Below are 23,719 nucleotides of genomic sequence, written 5' to 3'. Positions count from 1 at the left end.
CTGTGTACAAATCTTGGATATCCCAAAATGATCTTCCGTGTATGTATGAATTTGAGGAGTGAGGATATGTGGAAAGGATAGGATGATGAAAGAAATGCATCAAACTATCCTTGCTATACACAGAATGATCTGCTATAATCTTAGTCTGTTCAGCCAATCTTTGGTTTCTGATACATGCGTGATTTCTGTCTCAGGATACCTAGCCTCAAAAGCGCTACAATTGGTAAATCTGATAGATAACCAGATCTTACTTTGGTGAAAAGCACCTTGGAAGTCGGTTATGTGGGGAAAACCAAAGGAGAAGGTCGGGGGATAGATTGGGATATAACGCAACTATACTAATTTTCCCTGATCCGGATTTTCGATTTTTTATCTTTGGATTTTCGAATTTTGATCTTTTTCATAACAGCTTTTTGGTTTGGAACCGAAAGATTGGGTTAATTAAGTTACAGAAAGGCAGGTTAATACATAAAAGAGTAACTAACCTTTGTCTCTTCACTCGGCTAATCCGAACAATCCAGTCTTCAAGTCAAGCTTCCAACTCTCTTTGCAAACTCAGATCCTACAAGAGAAGAACATGTTTATTCTGTCTGATGAAATACCTTCAAAGAACAGTTAACAGACATCTTTGACTGGTTTGAATGGAGAGGGGATCGAAGAATGATGAAGCCATAAGAAAGGAGGAGGATCCTTTGTTATCTTGCTATGTATAAGCGCAAAAAACTTACCTCTCACCAAGGAGCTGTAGTTCAATTGGTAGAATAGTAGATTCCAATTATTGGATTATCTATTGGTCGCAGGTTCGATTCCTGTCAGCTTCAACAGATTGTTGAAACTGGTCTTCACCACGGTCCTATCTTTTTGAGTTTTTCCCATCTCGCAGAAACTTCCTTTCTTCTCACTTTGCATACAGTTATCACTGACTGTGTTTTAGTGTGCATAAACCAACAGATATAAGGAAATAGCCAACATACATTGTCGTTGAGCACGCTTGAAATTATTTTTGGCTTTTGCAGATCTGTTGAGGAAGTAATTGGAGTGGTAGCTTTTGCTGATTTCAGCTGTGACTTCCTTACGCAAACACACATCATATACTTCATTTTACCTCGCCTGTACCCGAAAAAACCTCTTCCAATGAGCAGTTCCCTTCGATGCTGCAATGAGAAACGATGATGAGAAAATGATGGATGGCTTTTTCCGGGGGGTTACATGTTTGATGTGACATCACCCATCCCTTAACACCTCTTTCCTTCTTGAGACTTGTCCGGATTGACTAGAACAACAGAATGCTACATGACAGCTAAATAGGACTAGTATCTCTCCGCTCGGCATCTCTTGGTGCTGTTCTTTTATCAATCGAGTACAGAAGCCGTGTGACTGTTTCTGAAAACAATCTTGACAGAAGCTGCTGGAGCATAGGATCAAAAAGCAGAGGTGTACTTCGACAGAATTGCCTTCAAATTATGTTCAGTAAAAGAGACTTACTTAAGCAGATGTTTCACGAGCTTGCATCAAGGAACTGAAATCTATGTCAAGTGGCTTCAAACAAGACATTGCTACATGTTAGAGGATGATGATCTATATTATCAAACCACCTATTATAACTCTCGCGATCTCAATCGATATTCCTTTGGAGTATGCCCAAATTCCAACTGTATCAAGAGCTCTCACACCCGCCGGAGAGAGGACATATGTTCTTTCGTGGGGCTTTAGTCGTGACAACGTGCATGGCGCTGTACAACCTACTTCACTCAACCCTTTGGAACTTTCAAACGATGCCACATAAACGCGTCTAGAACGGCGCGTAAGTAAGTTGTACGAGTAATGTTTTCGATCGATTTCATATCCGGTTGAGTCAACCGGTACAATATGCTTAAAGCATAACATTTTCGTTGTTCTCTTTGTAAACCTGCCTGTATACCTCAATAAATTAACAAAACTATATTATATATGGTATGCATAGAAACGGAGAGATGCCTACACCGCTCTCACCATCTTCTTCTCAGGAGATAATACCAATCTCACCGCCGCCTACATCTTACTTAAAGGGAGGATTATCTAAATCGTCTAGCTCAAAGACAGATTATACAAAGTCAGCAAAACTTTCATCAACAGCATCTTCCAATGTAGCATCGACTTCATCCTCGTCATCTCTGACATCAAGGAGCATGATTAATGATAGAAAAGGTAAAGGTAAAGCTACTGTAACGACTACGACAAATTGGAGAAATATAGATAAGGAAGATAAACTGAAAAGAAAACAAATCGATAATCAACGTGATGAATTGTCCAAAAAAAGTAGATCTCAAGTGACTGAAAGAATGTTGAATACAAGAGGAAAAGATTTAAATCCTATAACGAATTCAGACTTATATTCAAGGTGAGTTGAAAGTATACACTGCAAAGAGGGATCATACTAAATCCTATGTGATTCCCTTGTCAGAACGGATCATTTCGTTTCTTGTTCGACTGGACATCAACAATCCAATAGAGGTGGAGGAAGCTCGGGAGCTCAAACATACTGGCAGATCAGATCAGGTCAAATAAACGATCAAGCTAGAACTAAGGTGACTGATCTGTTCTCTCATTTTATCAATAGCTGATTTTATTAATCCTTGTACGTTTAGCAAACGGATATATTTAAAGGCTGCGTGATTTACTTGAATGGCACAAGTGGACCTAAAGTATCAAACTTACAACTACAGCACCTGATCTCTTCTAATGGCGGTAGGATAGCGTACATTATATACCCTTTTATCAGCTTACCACTTTGTATCATGGATGATGATAAAGCTGATATGGTCTGTTCGTTTTTGTAGACCCTTACAATCCTCATCATGCACACATATTATAGCAAATTATGGATTATCAGGAACGAAAACGCAAAAACATATAGATGGTCAAGGTAAAAGAGGTGCAAGTAGACGTGCGAAAGTGGTTAAAATTGAATGTAAGCTTCTACACGACTTTGTACAGCAAAAGTGAATGATTAGCTGATGTCCACAACAATTCCGGAATCAGGGATTCTGGATTCTGTTGAAAAAGGTCAGAAGCTATCTGAAGCTGGATATGGGATGATAGAAGATCCGGTAAGCTTGAAATGGTTCATTGAATGCCTAATAAAAGCTGACCTTTCAAAATTACACAAATCCTAGTCCCAACCTAATTTGTTCAAGACTTTAGGCGTAAAACCAAAATTGGAGTCTGAAATAACTCTGAAATAACCCTGTCAAAGTAACGATATCACCTTTTCATCTCAACTGACATGCACACTTATGCTTTCTCATCGATGATTTTACTCTTTTTTATGATGTTGTATAGTAGCTTCGTGAGAAAGTGTTTTTCACTGTTGTACGTTTATAATGACATGTTATGATGATATAGATAAGATACAAATACAAGATGATCTCATTGACTTCCAAGACTCTCTATGCTCACAACAATAACGTTTATACCAATCAACCAAGCTTGTCTGAATTTGTTTTTACCGATGCCTGACCCATTATCTTAGTCCTCCTCATCCTCGTCATCGTAATCTTCCCTTACTTTCCTCCTCTTTTCCCTTCTTCCACCATCATCTAGATCGTCCTCATCTAAATCATCTTCGTCTTCATCAACATCACGCCTACTACTTGATTTAGTCTTAGCTGGACGTTCATCATAATCTTCTTCACCTTCTGCATCTTCGTCTTGAGGTGCATCCGGGTCGAAAGCTGCTCCTCCCGCACGTCCATGAGCTAAAGGTGATGGCCCACGAGCGGGTCTGAAAAGTGATTTGGTTATTAGCAATATACTTGGTATTATGAAGGTAAGATCTGATGACATCATGGGTCAATGAATGATTTACCTCTGCTTAGGCGGTTGTTTGGCTCTAACTTCTTCACACGCATCTACCCAACTAACCGAATTTTGTCAGCTGAACGTTGGAAGCCTTGCAGTTTAAGACAGCTTACTCGCAATACACATCAACAGGCACGGACAGAGCTTCAAAGAGAATTGTTGATCAGCTTTTGTACACCATAGACGAAACGGTTAAGGAAATAAGCTGACTTACTATTTATAGGCGTTGTGAATTTCTGTCCACATATTTTACAGGATAAATGACCAAACATCGATTGTTTATCACTGAAAATCGTTTGAAGCGTAATCACACGTTAGCTACTCTATTACTAGATTAATCAAATCTCAAGATGAATATAGCTCACATCTTTACTGTTACTGCTTTCTCGTGATTACAGAATAAACATTTGAAGACACTCGCTAAATGAATTCGGAAGATTAGCTCATAATTTTGACCAGTGTGATATATGGTAAGAAAGGATCTAACATACACAATGGTTCAGCCTTCTTTTTACCTTGTGGTTTCTTAGCTGCCTTCCTTTTACCCATTTTGACGGCTTTCTTACTGGTGAAGTGATATGATGGAAAACATAAAGTGAATAAGCATCAGAAAAATAGATAAATGTTATGTACTTTAAAGCTCGAACTTGTCCAGCTTATTACTGCAAACAATCTATCGGAGAGTAGTCAAAACTCCGTGTATGTGTGGGGTTGAATGACAGAATGACAAGACAATGACCGCGCGTCGATGATCTAGTTAACATCTTCAATTTCTTGTCTCTTCTGTGATCTCGTCTTTGACTTCATTCTATTGCAATTTCTACAAGAACAAGTAAACATAGATAACCAAAATGGAAGAAATCGGTATCGATCTCAAACTTGAGGTAAGCTCAACAGATAGCTCCCAATCTTCGAGTAACTAGCTTATATATCGTACATTGCAGGATCCAACACTCCCTTCTCAGATATCAGAGAAACAAGCTCTTCTCGATTCACTTCCAACGAGTGATGCAGAGTTGTATAGTACTTGGAAGAGATTGGAAGGTCATAGAGAATTCCTAGAACTACAAGAAGTAAGTTATCGATCGTGGCAATTCCTGCTTAGGCGATAACATCAGCTTACAGATTGTGTTGAACAGGAATACATTCGAGATGAAACCCAAAATTTGCGAAGAGAATTGTTGAGGGCTCAAGAGGAAGTCAAAAGAATCCAAAGTGTACCTTTGGTGATTGGTCAATTCTTAGAACCTGTTGATGAGAGAAGAGGTATTGTCGGTTCGACTACTGGTAAGTCAGCATTTCTTGTGTCATTTATCAGCTATCGACCATTCAACGATATCATGCGTCTTTCATCTGCCATTCCATCTGATGATATATAAGCTAAGTCAAATCTCTTTACAAATAGGCTCAAACTATGTTGTACGAATCTTATCAACTCTGGACCGAGAATTACTCAAACCATCATCATCCGTAGCATTACATCGACACTCAAATGCATTAGTTGATATCTTACCACCTGAAGCAGATTCATCTATATCAATGTTGGGTTCCGATGAAAAACCTGATGTAAAATATAGTGATATTGGTGGATTGGATAGTCAAAAACAAGAAATTAGAGAAGCTGTTGAATTACCTTTGATTCAAATGGATTTATATAGAAAAATCGGTATAGATCCCCCTAGAGGTGTCTTACTTTACGGTCCACCAGGTAAGTCCCCATATTCAGCTTCTTCCTGCTCACCGCTTGGAAAGTAAGCTGATCATGAAATTTGGGATTGCCACAGGTACCGGTAAAACAATGTTAGTCAAAGCTGTTGCAAATTCAACTTCAGCTTCTTTCATTAGAGTAGTCGGTTCAGAGTTTGTACAGAAATACTTGGGTGAAGTAAGATGCTTTGATCTGCATCTCCCCTAGAGTTTCAGCTGATACTTAATCATCACAGGGTCCTCGTATGGTACGAGATGTGTTCAGGTTGGCTAGAGAAAATTCACCTTGTATTATCTTTATAGACGAAGTAGATGCTATCGCTACAAAACGTTTCGATGCTCAGACTGGTTCAGATAGAGAAGTACAACGTATCTTACTGGAATTATTGAATCAGATGGATGGTTTCGATCAACAAACTACCGTTAAAGTCAGTTAGATCATGTCGATTCTTACCAACATGTGTTAACTGATTGACTTATCACAGGTTATCATGGCTACCAATCGAGCCGATACTTTGGATCCTGCTTTACTTCGTCCCGGTCGATTAGATAGAAAGATCGAGATGCCTCTACCTTCAAGAAGAGAAAGACGATTAATCTTCCAAACCGTAACATCGAAAATGAACTTGGGTCCAGATGTGGATTTAGAAGATTGTGAGTGCACCCGTATAGCTGATCGAGAACAACTATTAACAGCTACTTGCATTGTTAGACGTATCTCGACCTGATCAATTGAGTTCAGCTCAAATTGCATCTATTTGTCAATCTGCGGGTCTCCAAGGTAGGCTGAGCTTCAATGAGTCTTGCATACTCAAATAGCTAATCTTTGCACAAAAACAGCTGTAAGGAAGAACCGATACGTCATATTACCGATTGACTTTGAGGAAGCATGGAAGGTGAGTTCGAATATGCCACATTTATTTCACACAAAACATAATTCCGTAAAATACCGCTATTCACGCGTCAAAGCTTGTAAAAAGTTCAAAACGCACTTGTCTATCCAAACTATTTCTACATCTATCTTCTTTCCTTCTTTCCTTCTTCTTTCGTTTACTTACAATCTATATCCTTTATAGGGAGTCGTCAAGAAGTCTGACGAGACTCATGAGTTTTGTAAGTTCAGCTGCGATTATAGAGACCATATTATACAGCTGCTAACCTTCTTTGTTTCTTCTCATCAGACCGATAGATTATGTACAATTGTGAGTTTCAGCCTCAGGTCTCTCAACTTGATATCTCAAGGCTAACCTTTCCATTATTGCAGTGTATTTTCACTTCCATTGCATGCAATCTTAACGAACGTCTATGATCCACACCAATACAATCACTGACTTTACACTACATTTATCCGTCTACTTCGTCCCCCGCTCAGCAACCCACAATCTCGCTTTCACCCTGTTCTGCGGTGTTAGCGAAAGGCGTTGCACAAGCGAAGAGCAACCCAACTTCTTCGGAAGTCAGCGTTCATTTGCTATAACCTCGAGGCTTTAAGCCAATTTACGAGGTCCATACTTCACAGACGCTGGACATGCTCTTTCATTGGCTTGTTTTGAAATGTTAAGAAGGAAGGATTCTTTAGGAGATATGGGAAAAATCTGGATATAAAGGCGTCTTTTACGCTTTTTGCCCAAGTGTATATCATTTCATTACTTCGAGGTTTTTCCTCATATCACCTTCCAATCTTCTCCTTCTCCCCTTTGTCAATTTGACAACAACGGTGCTTAACACTCTGCGAGCGATGATTACCAATGTCGACTTGCTATTTTAGGAACACCAAGAAAAACTTGTCACGTCTCCTCCGCGCTCTGGAGGATGTACGTCCCCTTGTTACTCACCAACTCGGATATGAGGGATGATGTTCGGTCCATATTATAGGGTACAACTATTTAATCGATTATATCATTTATGTTTTATGCATTATTTGAACCCAATCCTAGTTTTTCATTGCATGATAGTCTTCTTGCACCCTGTCGTACATCAGGACGACGAGCATTCAAACATGCATTTGATGTTTTGTAGTAATAATGATTGGCTGATTGAGTACCTCAGCTTATTTAAGGGGGAGTTTCGGGAATTTGGAGGATGACTATATAGGAATCAATTGATTGCCGCCTCCACCGACGTCAAACACGTTCAAAGTCATGAAATGAGATCGAAAATTGCTTAATGGCTATATTTGAACTGCTTTTTACACTTTACTTTGTACATACTATACCGCATCTGCTGCTCGTCACCTACCTACACCTGCAAGGGACTAATCAGCTTAAACATAGCAGAATTTTGGATACCAGATCTCAACAAATATCGGGATTAATCTTGGCAGAAATACGACAATTTGCCACCTAATCGTAAACTTTGGATATTACTCTTAGTAACCTAACTCAACTTGTGTTCTTGTCTACAGGAAGAAAGCGAGTATTCTCAAGCTATCAAACTTACATCTGTCAATCAAATTGTTAATAGAAAATCGCTAATTAGAAACTTGATCGAGGCTACCTTCCTCGAAATTCAAGTTTTTATTAGTGTTTGACCCGTCTAGACTACGGTTTGACTGGTCTCAACAAACCAACTTAAGTGGTTATGCCTAATCTTCACGTACATTATCATAATGGTAATATCAAAGCTTTTCGTCAAGAGCTTGATAACAGTAACACTGGAGGAGGAGGAGGAGGAGGAGGAGGATGGAAGAATAATAATAATGCCAATAAGGACCCAGGGAGTGCATCAGGTGGTAGATCTTGGTCGATGACTGGATTTAACACAATTCCTGTCAAGACTGATATCAATGAAAGAGATCAACTAGGAAGAACGTGAGTATCTCCCCACGTATCTATATTCTTTTCGTTATTGATGCTGTACCAATATACTTGCATTTAATGGGTTCACGAGCTGAAGCTGATATTTTGCATGTCATACTAGCGTTCTTCATCTGGTAGCTTCTTCTTTGACATCTATTTCATATACATTCTTGGGTATACTACTTCGGAATCCATCCATTTCGGTCAACTTGCAAGATTCAGAATCCGGATATACTGCTCTACACAGAGCTTTATTCGTTGGAAATCTAAAAGCAGCTAGAGATTTGTTGGCGAGAAATGATATAGATCTTAGTATCAAGGATTCAGAAGGAATGACAGCTTTTGATCTGTATAATGGTACTGTTGAAGGCGTAAGTTGAACCATTCTTGACCTTGTGATAGTCAAAGATGAGCTGATCCTTTGTCCAAAATAGACTAACCCCCCGCATGATGTCGACGGATCTGATTTATATGTATGGGGAGTAAATCGTGAGTTTCTCATTTCCACGCAGTTACACATAATCCGAAGTTAACGCGCAGTCTGCAGGAAATTACGCTCTCGGTACAGGTGATGCATCGGATAAGACATATCCTGATCATATCAACTTACTTACACAAGCTCAAGCTAATGGAAGATCTGAACCAAATCAGAAATTTGATCATGTTGGAGTAAAAAGTGTAATAATGGCTAAATTACATACGGGTGTGATAACAACTGAACAAAGAGGAAATTTAAGTTTATGTGGATTTGGTTCAAATGGAAGATTAGGAAGATCAGTACATTCACAATTACAATTATTACCTTTACCGGATTTACCACATAATATCATCGATATTGCTTTAGGTCAAGATCATACTTTAGCTTTAGCTTCAGGTGGATATATTTTATCTTGGGGTCACAATAGATTTTCGCAGTTAGGTTATGCAATTGAAATTCCTGAAAAACCTATACCTGGTCATAACGCAGGTGATGATTTAGTTCAAATTTCACCAAAAAGGATTGTGGGACCATTAAAGAAGGAGGTTGTAAGAGGTGTAGCAGCAGGTAGAATGGCTAGTGCCTGTTGGACATCAGATGCTGTCTGGACTTGGGGTACAAATGCAGGTCATCTAGGTAAGTCTAGCTAAAAAAGTGAAGCATTCGTTAGCTAATTCCTAGAATCAGGTTATGATAAAGCTTCGAACCCTGTTCAGATAGTACCCCGTAGGGTGACATCGATTACTCAGCCGGTACTTGACATCGCTTTTACAGATTACGCCATGATCTGTTTGCTTGACACATACGAAGTATTATGTTTCCATCGAGATACATCCTTTAAGATCAGTTTCTCAACTCCTCGAGTGCTATCAGAAGCATTCCCATTCCGACCTCCTCAAGCGACGCTGAAACCAATGATCAAGAAAGTTACCAGCTGTGGTGCTTCGTTCGCAGCTTTATCATCTATTGGTGATGTTTTCACCTTTTCATTACCTAATCCGTTAGAAGACCTACCTAAGGATGCACGCGGAGGTCATGTTAACGTCAAGCCTCAGATGATCTGGGCATTGCGAAAGAGTTTTACTGCTGTGCAGGTGAGCTTTTCACATATATGACGTTCGGATTCGAATACACTAACACTGCTTTGAAGGACGTCGCATTGGGATCTGATGGAACAGTCATAATATGTACACAATCAGGACATGTGTTCGTTAGACAGCGTCTGAAATCTGGTTCCGGTCAACTGAAATTCCGTCGAATACCGTATCTTCAAAGGGTTATCAAGGTAGCAGTCAATGAATCAGGAGCTTTTGCAGTTGTTCGAGTGGATGCTAAAGCTACACCCATTGCTCTGAATGGCCGAACGTTAGAAGAAGATCTATACCTACTTCAACCGCATATCAGACGATTCGAAAGTCAGATGACAGCGGATGAGTTTGAAGAAGCGCTCAAAAAGAAGGTTGAGGATGATGATGAAGACGAAAGTTCCAACTCCATCACCAAAGATTTAGCAACAGCCTTTAGATTTTGTACGATACTCAGTAGATGGCGTAATGACGATGGTGATTCTCTGTTTGCATGGAGTGATTCATTACTTGGCAGTGATATACACTTGGTCGTCAAGGATATAGCTATTCCAGCTCACAGTGTAATGCTTTCACTACGAATGCCGAAGCTTAGAGATATCCTAGCTGGAAGAGGGAAATCAGATTACCTATCATTAGGTAAATATCGAGGTTCGAAAGCTATACACATCAAAGCTTGTCATCCTCTAGTAGTACTACTTCTTTTACAATATATCTATTCAGATGATATATCGGCATTATGGGATGCAAGAGTAGCTAGAGCAGTTCAAGATAAATTCGCTTCACTCAAATTACCTTTAGGTCAGATCAAGATCGATCTCAAATTAATAGCCGAGGATCTAGGCTTGGCACCACTTTCAAACGTTCTGAATTCAGCCAGTAAACAACCCATCTCACAATCTACCCTTCCTGCAAACCTTTACGCTTTCTTCTCGTCCTCGTATACACTTCAACCATCAACGCAAACTCAATGTGATGTAACTTTGGTATTAGCCGATAAAGAGATTTCATGTAATTCAACAATACTAAGGTCAAGATGTCCTTTCTTCGAAGCCATGTTTGCGGATTCAGATTGGACTTCAAGGAGGAAAGAAGAAGGTAGAGTCACAGTATATATGGAGCATCTCAAATGGACTCCAATGAGATTGGTGTTTAGGTTTATACATGAAGGAGAGGAAGACGACTTATTCGATTACCTACATCAAGAAACGCTTGATGAATTCTTAGACTTTGTCTTTGAGGTGCTGGCCGCTGCTACCGAATTGTTGCTTGATCGACTGGTACTTGTCTGTTCTCGAGCTATCATAAAACATTGTAACGCATTCAATGCCGCTGCTCTTGCCACAGAAGCAGCCTTTTATCAAGCCAATACACTCAAACTCAGCATATTCGACTATATCATTTCATGTATGGAGACAATGCTTGAATCTGGTCTTCTGGATGAGATGGATAATGATGTCCTACAAGATCTGAGCGAGGTCATCGCTCAGAAACAGGGTAAAAAATTATCAGTGTCAAGAAGTCAATTACTAGTTAAACAAGCAATGGAAAAACATCGTGAATGGTTATTACTACAAGATATACCACAACCTAGAATTAGACAACCATTTAAATGGAAACCCAAATCTCCAGCTTTATCACCTGTCGATACTATGACTTTTTCTTCTTCCAACACATCCAAAGCGAAAGAAAAAGCTAAATTGCCACCTCCACCATCACCTATGTTATCACCTGAGATGCTACCTTCAGCAGCTGATGGTATTTTCCAAATGGATGATGATCTACCAACTCCACCTTCAACGGCCTCGGGCGCGATCACACCAAAGGCCAATAGACCCATCACTCCGCTAGACTTGTCTGCGGCACCTAATCAAGGTGGAAAAGGGGCTGTCTGGAGATCAAAGACTGTTGAAACCGAAAAGTAAGTTGACCCCCCTGCCGAAGTCCTAAGGCAGCAGCTGACATCCTTTATTAGAGTCGATTTACGAAGTATTATGGCGGGAGAAGTCGCCAAAAAGACTCCAGGTCGACCTACTGCTATTCCAGGTGCCAGCTATACGGGGCCATCATCCTCCTCTAGACCTCTACCTACACCATTACCTACACCTACCAAGGCTCCATATGCAACTCAAAGTCCACCTGCATCAGGTAGTCCATGGCGACCTATGGAAACTCGTAAAACATCCTTGTCATCTGTTCAGCAAGCTCAACAGCCTTCATCATCGACGTCATCGCCTATACCTCAGAGAACCGCTTCCAATAAGGTGATAACGCCTGTGAAACTGCCACCTCCTGCACCGGGAAGTACACCTCAACGGAAAGTTTCCGGAGGTATAGGTATGGGAGGATCGGGGTCGGGATCTGGAGCAGCTTGGACTACACCGAATTTTTCGCCTGCACCACCTCCTATCGTACCTTCCATGTCACCTAACATAACCACCGGATTCTCATTGTTGGCGATACAACAACATGAACGTGATCTAGCTGAATTGAATTCAATGAAAAAACCGACCAAAACATTGAAACAGATTCAAGAAGAAGAGAAAGAAGCTGAAAAAGATAAAGCGCAAGAAGAAGATTTCATGAAATGGTGGGCAGAGGAAGAAGCTAGAGTGGCTAAAGAATCTGGTGTAGGTTCTTCTTCCAACAACACCGCCTCTTCGACTGGGAGAGGGGGTAAAGCCGGTAGAGGCAAAATGAGAACCCCAACGACTAAAGGTAGAGGTGGTAAATCTAACAACAACAATCCCGGACTTATACCTCTGAACGGTGATTCCGCTGAGCCAATCAATGGAGACACCATGAAGCCCAGAATCGATGGCGGTCACCCAAGAGGTGGATCCAGAGGTGGTAAACCTAAAAATAAAGGTAATAGAGATGGTGACAATGATGGGAATAAACAGACACAAACGAAAACACCTTCAAAACCTAAGCAAAGTGAAGTTACAACGAAAACACCTAAACAATCTAATGGATCAAATCATTCTCCAAAGAACTCTAAACAAACAAATGGTTCAAACGCTAATTCACATCTTCAATCTCAATCTAATCAGCATCATCACACATCAAGCAATAAAACTAGTGTATCGCAACCAACAACAACGACACCACAATCTCAAACACAGTCACAATCACAACCAAGATTACAACCTGCAGCATCTAGTTTTATACCCAAAGCTGATGCACCTACTTTTGTACCTAAATTCGGTAAACCATAGATAAATAGAATGATTATAGGTTATTAGTATTACTTCGGGAATCATGGGATGAATTATCTATCACAATTACAATCATATTTACATGTCTCCGATCAGACTATGCATATAAGTATAATTTGTATATAAAAGCAATAACACGAGAAAAACAATCAGCTTCTTATGGCATAGATGTTGTACTTTCAATGAGTTACAAAAATGACAAGTGGATTGATATTATAGACATCAAATTACCATTCTCTATAAGCGACAGCATAAACAATAATGCAAAATCTGTTCACGTACGTACAATGCAAAATAATATCGCATGCAATATAGGTGTGATGTATGTGTGTATGTCTATAAATATACTTTCTATAAGAACCAAAACCATGTCCGAAGGTGATATTGTATAAAGAATATAAATTAAATGCTAGATATAAAAGTAATCTAACGAATTAAAAGAATTGTCCGATATTTTTTGTAAGAAGAATATAATATAGAGTTCTCTTTTTCTTTGTGGTACAACTTATTTTACTATAATGCAATGATAAGATACAACGAATCCTTTTCCGATTCTGAAAATTGAGTTTATCTAAAATCCACCAATAGGTAAATCGACTAATCTAGTTCTTCTCTTTTCAGCATTTAACATTTTTGAATTACCATTTACGTTTATATTTGTATAATTACTAAAATGTTTTTCACAATAATGTTTACCATTAATTTCATAATATTCTTCCATTGTATCTTTACACAATTTTGAGGCTGATGCTGAACCAACATGATCACATTTTAAATGTCCTGGATGAAATCTTTTCGCATTGGGTCCTCCGGATGTTAGAATACATGAACCTTCAATTGGTTGATTACATGTTTTCGAAGCGCATAATGTACCACTGAAAAAGAGAAGAAAAGAAAAAAAAAATTTAGTCAGCTTTTTCTATTTTACGATTAATCCTATTTCAATCATGATCGAAAAGTAAAGGCTGATTTCAACTCACTTTTCTTCGTGATAATGGAATTGACAAAAAGGTTTACCATTCCAAACGTAAAAATCGAAATCTTCAAATGGTTTATCACATTTGAAACAAGTGAAACATTTTCTATGCCATTTACCTTTTAATTGACCATCTGAACTTGATACAGCAGATTTTTCTATAGGTAAATTACATCTTCTACATGAAGGTAAATACATTTTTTTCCAATCTTTCTCACACAGAACTATACCTTCTTCACTCTCAACGAATCTTTTTGATCCACCAACTATTTCACCGCATTTAACGCAATTCTTCTGTTTCCTTCTACTACTACTGGTAGATGATTGTGAATGTGTCTGCGACGAAGATAATAAACTTTCGTTTGAATTTGATGATGTCGATGATTTATGTGAATGACCATGACTATGTGAGTGATTATGTGTATAAGATTTAGATTTTAATGGTGTATTGTCGGTTGATGTTGATGCTAATTGATTTTTCATTCTATTTGGTGAAGAATGTGGCACGGTTGTAGGTAGATACGGTCTGGACGAAGTTATAGTTGATGTCGAATGAGAATTAGGTAAATATCTTTGATCACCTTTCAAGCCTCTTGCAGTAGGTGTACCAAAAACAACTCTATCACCTTCATCATCATCTTCATCTTCTTCACCTATTTGATCTAAAATATCTCTGCCTTCCATCCCTCTCAAACTAGCATCGATATGACCTGTGTGATGGGATGATCCGTCTATCCTTTCAGATAGCATTTCTAAGCTTTGTGAAGGTGTCACAACTTCTTCAGTTTCAGGTCCACTTGCTGCTCCCCATCTACCTGATCTAGAACTTGATGAACTACTTGAAGCAGAGACTTCACTACCGGCAGTAGGATATCGATGATGCTTCATTTCCTTTGATCTTCTCGTTGCCGTCGTCTGAGAATCTCGATCAATGACTGGTGATTCGCCTAGTGCAGGAGTAGCCCAAGGTAAAGCAGAGCGTTGATCATCATAATCTTCATCATCATCTTCCAGATCAAACGTCGTTGTTTGTGGACTTGATACCAGACGATTACTTCCACTTCCTCCAGATCCACTTCTAGCCATGCCTGCTCCCATAGCAGGAGATATGGTATTACTCCTTTCATGCATTTCTTTGACTTTATCGAAGAAACCTGGTTTGTTGGATTTTACTGGTGCAGTATTGGTTCTTGCTCTAAGTAATTGAGATAAACTTTCTCCTTGACCGGAATGACCGCTACTATTGGACGAAAGAGATTCTTTTCGTCTGGGTGGTGAAGAGATATTGGACCGATGTGACATGGCTGAAGCTGATCTTCTGGGAGGGGATCCGGTTGTATTGGATCGTGGAGGAGAGTATGAGCTCGCAGATTGTAAAGGTGCTGTATGTGAATGGTGAATTTCAGGTCTACTGCTGAACGAAGGATTTGGTGCATTAGGTTGTCTTCCACTGAGAGGTACTTTCGGTAGTAAAGGGGGTTCTCTAGGTGTAGGCTGTGAAGCTGGCTGGGGTTGTGGCCATGTTGGGTTATTTGTTTGGAAGGAAGGGGATGTTAAAGGTGCTTCGATATGTTGTTTGGCCAATGCAACTCCAGCTCTAACGCCCCAAGCAGCTGCAGCAAAAGCTCTTCTACCAACTCCTGCCATACCTGATTCTCCGCCACTCGTAGTATCTATCATTGGTGATGACTGAGGTTCTACTGTGTTGATACCAGATTGTGCGTTATCGGGATGAGGGAAGAAAGGATTTGTTGGGGATGGAGTCTTAACTGACGGGTTTGGGTAATTAGCGTACGAGCTGGATTGGGCATCATGAGGGGAGAGATTTGCTGCTGATGGTCTTCGAGGTATCGTTAATTCTGTTGGTGAAGGACGAGCACTGGAAGGTCCGGCGAAAGGTGGTCGAACTCCTGTTGGCGATGGTCCACGAATTTGTGAGTGTGATGATGGTTGATGTGACATTGCAGGTCGAGCTTGCGGTATCGTGATTTGAGATGGCCTGGGCACGTTTCGGCTGGCTAATCCACGGGAAGGTGCACCAGGGCAATGGTGTTCACCTAAAGATGACAAGGGTATAGATGCTGAGCAAGTTGAGCAAGTGACATTGGGTAAGAGTACTGAAGCTCGCTCCTGTTCTGGTCTAGGAGCGAACAATGACATGGTTTTATATCTCTCCAAGTTGACTATACTATTTGAGAACGATTGATTATAAGCGATTACGTTGTCTAGGGGAGAAATACTAGTCGATACAGGTCAAAGCAAATGTGATGAAACGCGAAAAAGAACGTGATCAAGGCAAGAACATAGGATACAAAGAAAAATCGAAGTGAAGAAAGGGGTTTTGAAGATTTGCTCGCAGAGCTGCAGAAACAGAAAAACAAATCTAATGAATGCCAGAATGAAAGAAGAAAAGATGTTTTGGTATATTAAAGTATCGAAAAGGAGAAGTTTGTTTGGTTGTCGCCAAGAAGCTAAGAAAGCTAGATGAAGCAATAGAATGGGATTATGACATATCGTTTGATTCCAAAATCATAGAATGTCAAGGCCAAGGTGTGGTGATGAAACATCAAACATAGTAAAATGGACTGATCAAGCATAGTTGATGGAAAAAGATATCCAGTTTTGGTAAAGCCAAAAAAGGAAAACACGATAAATGGAGAATTTAGGTGAAGGCAAGACAAGACATGTCTTGCAGGCCGATTGGGAATGATGACAACATATGTGAGACATCCGAAGTCTCGCAATAAACAAACTTGAATCGAAAGGAATTTGATCAATACTCACAGGAGTGTATACCAGAATATATCGTCTAATTTGCTGGTCCTATATGATCTATTCAGGTTAAGGATATTTAAAAGTGTGAGAAGGAACTACCGGTTCTTCTTGACTGTTAAATTTGTGATTATAATCGATAAATAATAATCGAGATGGGAGTTGATAAAGCTTCAATAGTCGTTGTTGAGATAATCAATATGTGATACAAACGAATGTCGTTATAGGATGTCTTCTGCACCAATGTTCTTCACCTACTGAGAGCAAAGTGAAAGCCAGTTTTATGCCCAAGAGTAATAACGCTAAGCCTAAGCAACAATGTCGAAAAGAAGCTTTGATCGTCGATTTCGCCTTTCTAATCTTTAGATGCTTTTTCCCTATTGTTTCCTTCTATTTTAGTCTTATCGCACAGACTCTGACCCTTTATATTTTGAAACTAAAGTCTTATTATCGCTCAGACCTCTAATTGTCCTTCCCGGATAACGCAACGACCAGATGTGACACTTCTAGACAATAGTGGCTTTCGACCGGTTGTCAAAGAGTAATATAGGATGTTGTGGGTTGTTTGATCTAACTGATCTTTCAGAAAGAGCGAATGAGGATGAACCAGGTCAATGCGGGAAGTCGTATCGCAAGCAGAGGTCTACTTGAGTTGCTTGGATGTTGAGGCTGCGCGGATCCACTTGTATGTTGCAAAAGCAAGCTATATGCGAGGTATGTTAAGAGGTATGTATGAAGTTCTTTTGAAAGAATGTATCGATATAAACGAGGGATGATAATGCTGTTGTCTACTAACTATGTTGTCTGTGATATGACGGATCTTGCAAGATGATCGATATTGTTTACTAGTCTATAAATGTGTTGAATGTTGGACAATTGGCCGTTTTTGGTATATATTGCGAATGCTGGATATTATCCTTTGTTCTTCTCCCCTTGATAGAAGTGATGCTGACTGACAGTGACAGGTGTCAAAGTGATGTTGAATGTTGTTGTTGTTCTAATTGTCTAATGTGTCTAGGTAGATTATGAGATGCAAAGGCCTCCTTTGGGCGTTGTATTGGAATTAGATGTGTTTTATCTATTGTTTCTCCCTTATTGTTTTCTCTTCGACTACACTGCTGGTTTTAGCTTATCTTACTTCTATTGGTATAAGGGTGAACAGATGAAATCTAGGTATATAGAACAGATCGACATAAGGGATATAGAAAAAAAAAACAAAGTAAAAATAGTCCTATGTAAAATGGAATGACAAATATGCGCTGTGTGGTATAGGTTGATGGAATACCAGGAATTAAGTGAGTTAGTACCTCGTTGCCATAATTACAGGATAAATACAAAAAGTCATGAAAATGATGATCACCAAAAAGTTGTCAAATGCCGTTATCCACTACAAAATATGTGTTCGCTCAAGCTTGGATTCTTATGGACTTTGACCAAAAATACATTTTACACTGTTCCAGATTTTGCATACATCTTGGATGCAATTTGCGTGATGCATGCATCAGTGTATGAGGTTGTGAACACCAACAACAGGAAGTACCTTGGTACCATACGTGCATGCGAACAGTCTGTTTATAGAAGGTCAATCAACTCCAACGGATAAAATGTCTCCATGGAGTGATACCTTTAGCTGATAAACCTTGTGGGACCGTAAAATCATGATCGAGAATATAGGTCCATACCAAATGTCAAAAGTTTAATATCTTTGATTGTTAGTCCTTAAAAAAGTAGAACTATGTTTAAATTTCATTTATCTTTTCTTCTAGACTATATATAATACCCAACTGACGAGTAAATCGATGGTTTAAGATGGATGATAAGCACCACCTTGGAGTACAATGGATGAAACACGTCCCACTTTGATTGAACAATACGCGTCCGTAGGGTTATTCAGGGTAAGTGAGATTGACAAAGAATCCGATGAACAATTAAGGTTTACAGGGTTCCGCTTTTTATGTTCCGGATTATCTGGTAATCCCAAAGAAACGAAAACAAGCAGAAACAACAACATGCATGCACGGACAAACAACAGAAATAAGAGTATAAATTATCATTATACTCATCTTGGTCTGTCTATATCTTTGTGTGCATACCATTGTAGCATTTAGCATGGTATAGCTTTTTTATCTTCTTCGAGGTTCTCGGCGCTTGTTGAAAGAAGGTTAAGCTCGTGTGATGAAGAAACCCTCCTATCGGAAAATGGTTTCCCGTTATTTGGCCGAACATCCCAAAGCTCTTGCCCAAACTCACTATGATGGGTGTGTTCACTAAATCAAATCTCAAGCCTTCAAGCCACCAAGAGAGCAGCGTCATACATGGCGGTCGGCTGATCGATTGAATCAGATGCGTCAAGCTGTTGTTCTGTACAAGCTGGTTGCTTGTAGAAAGAAAGCTCAGAGTATAAAAAGGAATGCATAAAATCTCTGTGATGATAAAATTGAAAAGCAATGCCAAATGGCGGATATAAGGGTTCCTCCATAATGATATACTTGGACCATACGAGAGAAGATTTATAGGGATAGCATCGAGATAAGATGTAATAAATGGTGGTAGGAAATTCTCGTCGTTCAGACAGAGTAAGTAGCGCTGCAGGCTGTCGTTGCTCATTCGCAAGAGTATGGTCCGCCTTAAATACTGATTATCTGGTCAATTGTAGGAATTGAGCTGGGATATTTGTTCTCCTAATTGAGCTTGTATTTCGGATTCTCCTTTTATGTCTTGTAAACCACTTTGGAACGATTTTAACATGTTTTTAAGCTCATTTACTTAAACTTTTGTGATGTATTCGCGAGATCGGCAGCTTGTATGAAGCTATGTAATGTAAATACGAAAAGAAGAAATCAGCTTTATCGTAATCTCTTGTTATACTGTATACATGAGTGTAGCGACTTGGTGAGATTGATGATACGAATGAATGTTATAAATAAGCAGTGGTACTGCAATCACTTACAGTCGAGAGGTGGAAAACATTCAAAACGCCCCAACCTACTGGCAACAACAAAAATATGAGGGCTATCGATTGAGCACCATTTTGGGGTTTGTTGACATGAAAAAGTGGAACAAATGGGTGGGGGAAATACGAAACGTTCAAGTGGTTCGATATGTGCCAAGATGATAATTGTTAGTAAAGGGTTGGACCCCTCCTTTCGCTAGAGTAAACAGAGTTCAGCTTCTTTCATCTTGTACCTTGATGCATGATTAGAGTTTCTGCCATCCAAACCAGCTTGACTACCATCAGCTGCATCGTTTCTCACAAGAGGTACCTGCTAAGACACCTGGCCTCACCTCCCATTCTCATCTATATATGACAAAATGGCCATATATGCCTGAATTAGCATCAAATTCAGCATTCACATATAATAATAGGTCACATCAAGGGGTTTATTACTACTTATACAACAATCATAATGTTTATGTCAATCAATATATTGAGGGTCGTTTGGGTTCGGATAGTCGCCGTACGTATTGTAGAATTAGGTAGAATTGGTATTTTCACTACCCATGAAAGCTTTCCAGATCTACCTTGACATTAGCTTGACATATTCCCTAGGATGATAATCTGATGAATCTACTCACTTCTCTACTTAAGGCATCACCGATTTTTCTTCTACCTTCACCTTTAACCATATCAGCGAAAAAAAGTTCTTTTGATCTTTTCCTCTTTTTACCTGTTACAGGATCCACTAATTCAATTTCTAAAGGTTGATTTTCATTTCTATCTTTCAGAGAATCATATAATGATTTTGGAGTTTCCCATAAATCTAAAATTGATGAGACTCTTTCAGGTGACATTCCTTTAATACATAATAACATTCTTGCAAATTTTTCTTTTAATGTTTGTGATGCAGATTTGTCATTTAATTCTTGATATGCGTTAAAACTAATTAAATATTCTTTATTTGGTTGTGATTGTTTTAATTGAGTTTGTAATGATTTATATGTTGATCTAGATAAATATTTTGTAGGTATTATATTTAATGATTTTCCCCGGAGAGAATTCTTGATAACTTTTGTCATTGTCGTTAAAAAATCTATAGTTTCAAATAATTTATGTGTCTCCTTCAAGAAAAATCGATTATGTATTTGAATTTGTGATTTAGCCGTCATTATTTGTAATCCATGATACTCCATTCTCTCGGTAACTTGCCAATCTTCAACGATATAGTATATGTTGTTTATGCATGAATTCGATAGACGAAACTGAAAAGTAACACGAGGCAATTAGCATATATGCGAACCTGAATATGCATACAATATTTACTCACACATTGCTCATTATACCTTCCATCCCTAATTGAACTGCATAAATCATCCAATCTTTTCCTTTCTACCACATAATCCAGTACGCATTCATCTTCTTCACCACCCAAATCACCTACAATTCTTCGAGCTACCCAACACATATCGCCTAATCTCAAAGCTCTAGTTTCCACTTTTATACCTTTATCAGCTAAAGATTCAGCAATCTTGTCTCTATTCGATCGAGATTCGACTTCTCTAGTGTCGACTATCAAGATGATTTCATACGATCCAGATGGATATATTATTGCATCAGAAGGTTGGAAATTCGTTGCGGTAGTAGTACATGTAGTAGGTGTAGATGATGATGTAGATGGTAAAGGTTGATCCAGGTGGACATGTACCGTAGGATTTGGTATATGCGATGATAATCTTGGTGCAGGCCTATGACTTGTAGTCCTTTTAGGCTGTTCCAACTCCGTTAACGAATGTGATCTATTACTGTTTGTTCCACCGATCTGTCGCCGAAGTGCTGCTTCTGCTGCTAAATTGGATATCGGAGAAGATGGTTTTGCAGGAGCAGATACCGTTCGGGAGAATGTTCTATCGGCTGAAATGAGTTCTTCGATGGGATGGACTGATTTAGGTTTTCGAGTGGGTATTTGAGAAATTGATATAAGTGTTTCATTCTCTTCTTCATCTTCCTCAATAGAGATGTCTTCATAATCATCCGTATTGATGGTTGTTTTCCTTTTCGACTTACTCTGAGCAGGGGCAGAAGCGGAAATTGGAGGATCATCAAACTTGCTACAGGTGGGAGGAGCTTCTTCTTCCACTATAAATCCAAACAAAGTGGATTCACCAGAATTATCTCTGACTCTAGCCAGAGACGTTTCCTCTACCAGGCGCAGTTGAGAAGCGAAAGGATGGGTACGCTGCGAGAATCGAAACTCTACTTTCCGCAGATTGGTAAATTCTACAGGATCCAGACGTATACTAGCTGATGACAGTGATGTGACACGATTTCCTGACGAGTCTGAGGAGTTATTGGTGTATCAGTTAAGTTACAAAACTGTAAACCATCTCGCGGGTAACGGTGCCTACCTATATACCAGAACTGGAACCGCTGTGATTTGGGTCGGGTAGCGGACTTGACTGGCGATGGTTCACGAATTGACTGATTCGATGACACCCTATCTATAGGTGTAGGTATCGACGGTGTTCTCTGAATGGGAATAACGGGTGAGTTTGATCCGCCTACAGCAGGAGTGTGTAAGAATGGGTGTTTCTCTATATGGCTAAATTCAGGTCTAAGGTTTCTCATTGCTATAGCTACTTCACTAATAAAGGCAATAAATATTGTATGAGCTATCTGACACCTTTAAGCAGTTACCAAAGTGGGATTTGACGGACATTGTACACTTACTATCCTTCCTCAGTTAAACAATATTTATGTGGATTACCCGTAACATAGACATAACCTTTATTTACTAAAGTTTTCATACCTGACCAAGCAGTAAAATAAGTACCTTTTTCAGAATGATCGTAAGATGAATCACAATAATCTTGTGCACCTCTAATAAGTTCAGATTTTGTCAGGAAAACTTGCGTGTTGATCTCAGGATTATCTATAGCTAAAACTAATGACATTAAAATACCATATGAACCTGAGCGATTTGCAGGTATATAAGCTTTTGTTGTTGTTTTACGTGCTTTCTTCTTCTTTGGTATTTCATCTAAATCAGATTCTTCTTCTTCTTCATTATCGTCTAATGAACTTGTATCTCTTGATTTACCTTTATTCTTCTTTTCTGTAAGATCATTTCCGTAGAATAAGCTAAGTACTCCGGGTGTATAATGAATATATGTTGGTAGAAGAAATAGGTAATTTCGATAAACTCACTTGCAGGTGATTCCATAACGATATTATTTTCCTCACAATATGTTTTCCATTTCTTTTCTAATATAGCCACAGTTTTCTCTCCAATATGCTGTAATACTACTAATTCCCTTGGACGTGTATATGTGACTGGACAATTCTGTAATGATCGACATGCTTTACCGTATCCTTCTGCTGATTTCATATTCTTTTCTCTGGCAGCATCTCGAAGCTCTGCATAATATGATGATCATATATCAGCTCTGACCCTTGAAGTTCTCTCAGAAGCAATGCACACATTAGAATAGTCTAGGTCGTCACTCACCCTCCATCCATTTTAAGAATACTGGGTTTCCACATGGTGGTTTTCGCGGCGGCATTGGTCAAAGTGTTCTTTCCGGGAGATGATGAACTTTGAGTGATATCATACAGTGATCAATCAAGGAATGATAACAATCGTGGGTTTACAGGTTATCGCTATATATGTCGCATAATCAAGACTAGTCGTGATAGATGGTGAAACAACAACAAAGACGAAAAGAAATTGAAATCATAAAATCAAAAAATCAATGTCCGAGCTGAAACCGGGGTAAAGACGCGTAAGATGCTTTTATCGTATGCAATGTTCAAAAAAGTTTTAACGTGTAGTGGCAAATTATCTGTGGTAAGATTATTACTCCACTACATTTCATCTACATGCACAAGTCTGGTGAGGTATGATTACATA

The 23,719-nt window shown here is 39.1% G+C and overlaps 6 protein-coding genes and 1 non-coding gene across 7 annotated transcripts; 4 read left to right on the top strand and 3 right to left on the bottom strand.

The window, feature by feature from the left end:
* The first annotated feature begins 738 nt into the window (after positions 1-738).
* On the top strand, positions 739-824 carry L201_004816. Its single transcript has one exon. It is a non-coding gene; the product is annotated as a tRNA-Trp (tRNA).
* A 1,149-nt stretch (positions 825-1,973) lies between these two features.
* On the top strand, positions 1,974-3,224 carry L201_004815 (uncharacterized protein; the record flags this gene model as incomplete). Its single annotated transcript, XM_066220553.1, has 6 exons — positions 1,974-2,380; positions 2,444-2,567; positions 2,628-2,737; positions 2,820-2,950; positions 3,022-3,089; positions 3,156-3,224. 6 exons carry the CDS (start codon positions 1,974-1,976, stop codon positions 3,222-3,224), a joined length of 909 nt encoding a protein of 302 aa, XP_066076650.1.
* A 283-nt stretch (positions 3,225-3,507) lies between these two features.
* Positions 3,508-4,389, bottom strand: L201_004814 (uncharacterized protein; the record flags this gene model as incomplete). Its single annotated transcript, XM_066220552.1, has 6 exons — positions 3,508-3,763; positions 3,848-3,898; positions 3,954-3,984; positions 4,055-4,125; positions 4,206-4,260; positions 4,332-4,389. 6 exons carry the CDS (start codon positions 4,387-4,389, stop codon positions 3,508-3,510), a joined length of 522 nt encoding a protein of 173 aa, XP_066076649.1.
* A 302-nt stretch (positions 4,390-4,691) lies between these two features.
* Positions 4,692-6,856, top strand: L201_004813 (26S protease regulatory subunit 6B; the record flags this gene model as incomplete). Its single annotated transcript, XM_066220551.1, has 11 exons — positions 4,692-4,724; positions 4,785-4,913; positions 4,980-5,127; positions 5,246-5,548; positions 5,625-5,725; positions 5,784-5,975; positions 6,033-6,201; positions 6,260-6,328; positions 6,388-6,443; positions 6,624-6,749; positions 6,812-6,856. 11 exons carry the CDS (start codon positions 4,692-4,694, stop codon positions 6,854-6,856), a joined length of 1,371 nt encoding a protein of 456 aa, XP_066076648.1.
* Positions 6,857-8,127: 1,271 nt separating this feature from the next.
* Positions 8,128-13,126, top strand: L201_004812 (uncharacterized protein; the record flags this gene model as incomplete). Its single annotated transcript, XM_066220550.1, has 7 exons — positions 8,128-8,357; positions 8,467-8,716; positions 8,780-8,834; positions 8,893-9,459; positions 9,511-9,917; positions 9,974-11,829; positions 11,884-13,126. 7 exons carry the CDS (start codon positions 8,128-8,130, stop codon positions 13,124-13,126), a joined length of 4,608 nt encoding a protein of 1,535 aa, XP_066076647.1.
* A 571-nt stretch (positions 13,127-13,697) lies between these two features.
* Positions 13,698-16,262, bottom strand: L201_004811 (uncharacterized protein; the record flags this gene model as incomplete). Its single annotated transcript, XM_066220549.1, has 2 exons — positions 13,698-14,001; positions 14,107-16,262. 2 exons carry the CDS (start codon positions 16,260-16,262, stop codon positions 13,698-13,700), a joined length of 2,460 nt encoding a protein of 819 aa, XP_066076646.1.
* Positions 16,263-20,347: 4,085 nt separating this feature from the next.
* On the bottom strand, positions 20,348-23,372 carry L201_004810 (uncharacterized protein; the record flags this gene model as incomplete). Its single annotated transcript, XM_066220548.1, has 7 exons — positions 20,348-20,392; positions 20,451-21,074; positions 21,140-22,149; positions 22,218-22,453; positions 22,540-22,924; positions 23,017-23,226; positions 23,318-23,372. 7 exons carry the CDS (start codon positions 23,370-23,372, stop codon positions 20,348-20,350), a joined length of 2,565 nt encoding a protein of 854 aa, XP_066076645.1.
* Positions 23,373-23,719: the final 347 nt, after the last annotated feature.

The sequence above is a fragment of the Kwoniella dendrophila genome, chromosome 6, assembly GCF_036810415.1.
Source record: "Kwoniella dendrophila CBS 6074 chromosome 6, complete sequence".
Classification (NCBI taxonomy): Eukaryota; Fungi; Basidiomycota; class Tremellomycetes; order Tremellales; family Cryptococcaceae; genus Kwoniella; species Kwoniella dendrophila.
The sequence above is the reverse complement of the archived record's forward strand: the minus strand, read 5'-3'. Positions and strand labels throughout refer to the sequence as shown.